Genomic DNA, 5,932 nt, shown 5'->3' with positions numbered 1-5,932 from the left:
AGCTGTTATTTTGTTTTATTTATTTGGTGGAACGAAGGAGTGATGGCCCTTGCACTTGCCAGGCAAGCGCTTATTCTACTGAGCCATCTCCCCAGCCCCAAGGATGGGGAATTTAAAGACACTTGTCTCCTGGTAGTAATTAATAAATTCTAGTATGCTGTGTGTGACAACTACCTCAAGGGTGACAACTACCTCATTATTCAACATTGAGGGGGAGTGGTGTATACAAATGATTTGAATTCAGTTTTCATAATAACCATTCTCTATAGTAAATGCCTAATGCATCTATATAAAACTCACTAAGCCCCCTTACCAAGCAGAGATCGGCTGCCTTAGAGCTTTTCTGCCAGAAAGAACCGACTACCTAGTTGAAGGGGACTGCCTGGCTCACAACCTTCTGCTGTCCTCTTGTTTTCTGTTGAGACAGGGCCTTGCTATATATGGTGGTTCAAACTAGCCTTGGATTCACAGTGATCCTCCTGTCTCAGCCTCCCAAGTGAGATTATAGGCATGCAGCACCACACCTGGTAGTGTCTCCTCTCACTAAAAACAGCACCATACAAGAAAAAAGGGCTGAGGGCCAGGGAGACAGCTCAGTGGACTAAGTGCCTGCTTTGACAAGCAATGGAACCAGGGTTTGATCCTCAGTCCTACAAGCTGTGCAGGCCCTGCCCCGGGGCATGCTGAGTGGGCGAACATGTCCGGGCATGGTATTGAACGCCTCTAATCACAGCACTGGGGAGGCTGAAAACAGGAGGGTCACTACGAGTCCAAGATGCGTAGTGAGGCCCTGTACCAAATACATAAATGAAAAAAGAAAAAAAGGGCTGCATTAGCTGAACTGCCCCACCAGGCTGGCAGAGCCTGGCAGGTCTACATGGTGTTCTGACAGTTCTCTTCTTTCCTCCTTCCTCCAACAAAACTTTTGAGCACACAACTCTCAGCATTTAGTCAACCAATGAACTTTGTCTCCTGAAAACAGATTTCACTTATTTCCTTGTCTTTTCAAACTTTTAATAATAGGATACTGATTAATCCTACAAGATGTTTTTTATTTTGGTCACACAGTTAAAAAAAAAGAAAGAAAAGAAAAGAACCCAGGTGTGGTGATGTACACCTATAATCTCAGAACTCACGAGGCTGGGGCAGGAGGGTCATCGTTGAGTTAGAGGCCAGCCTGGACTGCTGAAATACACAGCAAGATTCTGTCTCAGAAAAATAAGTGTGATCAAGACTTCAAAAAATTCTGTGAAGACAGTGTTTGGTAAGTACTGTGGGTATTTCAGTAATTCACTGTTTCTAAAAGAGTACAATTTTCTTTCTTTTCTCTCTCTCTCTTTTTTTTAATGTATTTAGTACAGGGTCTCAAGTGCTGTCTCAGCTGCCCCCTGGTTGGTGCCAGCATGGCAGGCTGGAGGTCAAACCCCGGCCCCTGTATCTATCTAATCAGACACTTTAATCTGTTAAGCTATCTGGCCAGCCCTCTTTCTTTCTTTTTTAATGTATTTGGTACAGGGTCTCACTACTCAGCTCGGACTCATAGTGATCCCCCTCTTTTCAGCCTCCCCAGTGCGGTACAGGCATGCACCACCACGCCTGGTCTTGGTGGCCAGCTCAGCACAGCTGGGGGCAGGGCTGGCACAGCACTGCTGGGGATCGAACCCTGGTCCCTGTACTTGCCTAAGTAGGTGCTTAGTCTACTGAGCTACCTCAATGGCCCTTACTTTATTTTTTATTTTTTATTTTTTATTTTTGCGGAACTGGGGATTGAACTCAGGCCCTTGCGCTCGCCGGAGAAGCACTTATTCTACTGAGCTATCTCCCTGGCCCCTATGCAATTTCTATACATTTCATTTCTGTGTTTTAAGAACCTTGAAAAAACAGTTTTGGAGATGTGACTCAGCGGTAGAGCTTGCTTAACATGTGTGAGCTCTGGGTACAATCCCTGATGCTGAAATGCTTTTTTTTTTTTTGTACAGGGGATTGAACTCAGGACCTTGGTTTGCCAGGCAGCTGCTTATGCTGCTCAGTTACATCTCTGCCCAGCCCCAAAATGATGTTACAAAGAACTAAGATTTGCAAACAATTCTAACAATGCCATAATACAGTGATAATGGTATTATCTCCCCAGTAGTAACACATGTCTAAATACAGGATCACACAGTACGTACCCCAAATGAAAGGACATGAACCAAAGAGTCCCTTGTCAACCTTTCTGAAGGCAATTGTCAAATCCAGGTTATTAAAGGAAGTAAAAACTTTTAAGTAGAGCCATCTGCTTGACTTCACATTAGCCAACTCTCTCAACAGCGTTTTGTTTTGAGACAGAGTCTCACTATGAAGTTCAGATTGGCCTTGACCACTATGTAGCCCAAACTGGCCTTGACCTTGCAGATCCTCCTGCCTCAGCCTTCCAAGGGCTGGGATTATTACCACCATTCCTGACTTCGTAATACTGTCCTCAGTATTTCAGCTGAGGCCAACATTACTGATATTTTGCTTTCAGTTTAGTGTAATACTGATGATTAAGTGTCCAGGGATCCTCATCTGAGTTCATATTCACTTCTGTGTCCTCTACTTTAATAGTCAAACACAAAATTACACATCTCAAAAGACAAGTTTAAGTAAGTTTAAATTCCTTACTACGTAAACCAAGTAAAGAATATGAGATAAAAATGAAAATTTTGATTTCTGTTGTTTCCACAGTACTTAGCACCAAATGGCCACTCCAGGCTTGATGAATAAATGGGTGAAATAATCCCATTCCAATATGCAAATATCTTAGTTTCAAATGCCCTCTTTCACATTTACCCCTTTCTGTAACTATCCATAACCAGGTTTCAATTCAAATTCTTATCAATAGACTACTAACCATTTTTACTATCTTCAAACTTTTCTTTTTACTTCAAACTAATTTTTTATTTTTATTTTTATTTTTTTTGCGGAACCAGGGATTGAACTCAGGCCCTTGTGCTTGCCAGGGAAGCACTTATTCTAATGAGCCATCTCCCCAGCCCTCTCAATCTAATTAAAACATCACAGTAATCTTATAATATCCTTATGTTCCAATTCTACATGTTCCCTGTTGTAGCCTGAGTAAATTCAGAATTTTTTTTTTGTGCAGGGTCTCACTTTCTTTTCTTTTTGTGCAGGGTCTCACTACACAGCCCAGACTCCTGGTAATCTTCCTGATTTCTGCCTCCCAAGTGCTGGGATTACAGATCGCGCCCAACACCCGCCAGCTCAGTGCACCCAGGGGCAGGGGGTTAGCGTGGCATGTGGAGTCAGGGATCGAACCAGGGCCCTTGCACTTACCAAAGCAAGAGCTTAGTCTGCTGAGCTATACCGGCTGCACTCAGCATTTTTATTTTGAATAAATTTACTTAAGTACCACACATTTTGCAATCTGGGCTTGAATATGGAAGGCTAATTTTTTTTTCCATTATTACAAAATATAAATATGTTCCAGCTAACTAGTTTGGATCAGCAGAACATATGTCATGCTTTGGCTAACTCTAGGCCTTTGCTTTTATCATATCCTGAGCCTGGAATTTTGTCCCATAGCTTCACATACAGAAACCCTGTCACTCCAAGCTTGAAGCTTGATGTTAGCTTTCCAGCGCCTTCCTAGATCACTGGGCTTGTGGTCCTCCTCTTCTTTGCAATGATATTTATTTTTCAGAGCTTATGGTCTTGCTTCCTTATGCTATAAAGTTAATTCAAAATAGGCTGAGTCCTAATCCTTTACCAGACTTGACTCTTTAAAAGCAGGAGTTATTATTGTCCAACTTTTTTTTTTTTGACAACAGTGTTTGGCATTATGTAAATACTGAATAGATCAGTGGTTCCCAAGTGTTTCAGTTCAAAGGAGGCCACCAAACCACACATCACAAGGGAAGCGTGATGGCGCACACCTGTATTCAAGCTGAGCTGCAATTTAGCAAGACACTGTCTCAAAAATAAAAAATGGGCAGGGATGCTGCTCAGTGTGAGGGCCTTGGGTTCAATCCCCAGTACCACACAAACAGGCACAACAAAAGCAACTGTAAATTTTGTATCTAAATTTATTACAAGGGGCCGGGGAGATGGCTCAGTAGAATAAACGCTTCCCTGGCAAGCGCAAGGGTCTGAGTTCAATCCCTGGTTCCCGGGGGGAGGGGGGTATTATATACAGAAATACAGAAAAGTGCCCACTCTGAAATGTGCAGCTCAATTTTTATAAGCTGGACAGTCATGCGGTGAGCTTTCATAAAACACAGCTCATCAGACCCCCCGAAGTCCCCTTGCTGACCACCTCACGAGGGCCTCTTAACCATACGCGACAGCTGTGGATCGGGTGGAAGAAGCGCGGGAGTTTGCTCTCATAGATCCCCGCGTCCCCTCCACCAGTTCCCCTCCACAGTCCTGAACCTTTAACCATCACTGCCATGGGGTGGCGCTGCAGAGTGTAAAGGAATGCTTGTAAATATTAAACTTTACTTTCGGTGGGAAAGGTGTGTTGGAAACTGTCGAAAAAGCGCTAGTAGGGGCCGGGGAGATGGCTCAGTGGAATAATCGCTTCCCTGGCAAGCACAAAGACCTAAGTTCAATCCCCGGTTCCACCAAAAAAAAAAAAAAGAAAAAGAAAAAGAAAGCACTAGTGATCATTTAAAGAGCCGGTACCGCAACAGCGGCCAACTCCGCGAGAGCAACATGGTCTCTCGCGCGTCTGTGAGCAACATGGCCGCTCTGCCAGACACCAGCATGGCGGCCGAAGCCTCACCGCGCCCGGAAGCGCACGCGCGCTCCTCGCCCACATATACGGCGGCTCTCGTTACAGCTTCCGAAAGCGAGCGAAGCCGGAAGTGGGTTTTCCTCCGGCGGCTGCTTGAAGTATCTGCTTCCGGTTAGTCCTCCGGAGTCCGCGAGAGAATTGGGTGTTTGGGGGGAGCTAGTGGGCTGTGCCCGGCTCTCCTCGCGTCCTCCGCGGGAGCCAGGATGTCCGATACGTGGAGCTCTATCCAGGCCCACAAGAAGCAGCTCGACTCGCTGCGGGAGAGGCTGCAGCGGAGACGGAAGCAGGACTCGGGGCACTTGGGTGAGCGCCGCGCATCGGCCGCCTAGCAGGGGAGGGGCGAGGGTGCCTGGAGAGAAGGTCGGCTCCCGGGTCGGTGCGCCCGCGCCCTGGAGGGGTGCCCCGCGCCGTCCCGCGAGGCCGGCGGCCGCCCTTCGCGGCTGCTGCTGCGGCAGCGTTTTGTTCTCCCCTTGGTTGTAGGGACTGCTGTCCGGCGGTCGTTTCTTTGCGACTCTGAACTGTCCAGGTTAGTGGTCCTCAGAGTTCTCCCTAGCGTTGCCCAGTAGTAAAACCTGTTACACCTAGCAAGAATCTGAAAACTTTTTCTTTTTTGTTATTTAGACAGTCTCGCTCTGTAGTTCAGGCGGGCCTTGAACTCGCGTATGTGGCCCCATCCTGGCCTCGGACTCAGCGATCTTCCTGCCTCAGCCTCCCCAGTGCTGGGATTACAGGCATGTGCCATCACGCCCAGCTGTTTGTGACTTAATAATGTTCTTCTCTCTCAGTCATAAGCCTTGAAGGAAGGCCAGGTGTGATGGTGCACCCCTGTAATCCCGACGACTTGGGAGAGTGAGGCGGACACATCCTAAATTCGAGGCCAGCCTGAATAATTTAACAAGGTTCCGGCTCAAAATAGAGTTTAGGGGCTGGGGAGATGGCTCAGTAGAATAAGCGCTTGCCTGGCAAGCGCAAGGGCCTGAATTCAATCCCCGGTTACGCCAAAAAAAAAAAAAAAAAAGTTTAAGGGGGCCGGAAATATAGTTCAGTTGTACAGTGCTTGTCTGGCGTGCATAGCCTGTGCTTGTTTGGTTTTGACAGTACTGGGGATTGAACCCAGGACCTTTGCTCTGAGCTATGTCCCCATCCCTTTCATATATA

The 5,932-nt window shown here is 46.5% G+C and overlaps 1 protein-coding gene across 1 annotated transcript in view; it reads left to right on the top strand.

Moving 5' to 3' along the window:
• The first annotated feature begins 4,872 nt into the window (after window positions 1-4,872).
• Window positions 4,873-5,932, top strand: part of Mettl3 (methyltransferase like 3) — a 13,984-nt gene continuing 12,924 nt past the window's right edge. The window contains exon 1 of the mRNA XM_004648084.2: window positions 4,873-5,077. Coding sequence (XP_004648141.1) covers window positions 4,978-5,077 — 100 coding nt within the window. The 5' untranslated portion in view covers window positions 4,873-4,977. The remainder of the gene's footprint in view (window positions 5,078-5,932) is intronic.

The sequence above is a fragment of the Octodon degus genome, unplaced genomic scaffold (assembly GCF_000260255.1).
Source record: "Octodon degus isolate 3935 unplaced genomic scaffold, OctDeg1.0 scaffold00352, whole genome shotgun sequence".
NCBI lineage: Eukaryota > Metazoa > Chordata > Mammalia > Rodentia > Octodontidae > Octodon > Octodon degus.
Note: the sequence above shows the minus strand (reverse complement) of the source record. Positions and strands in the feature narration are given on the sequence as shown.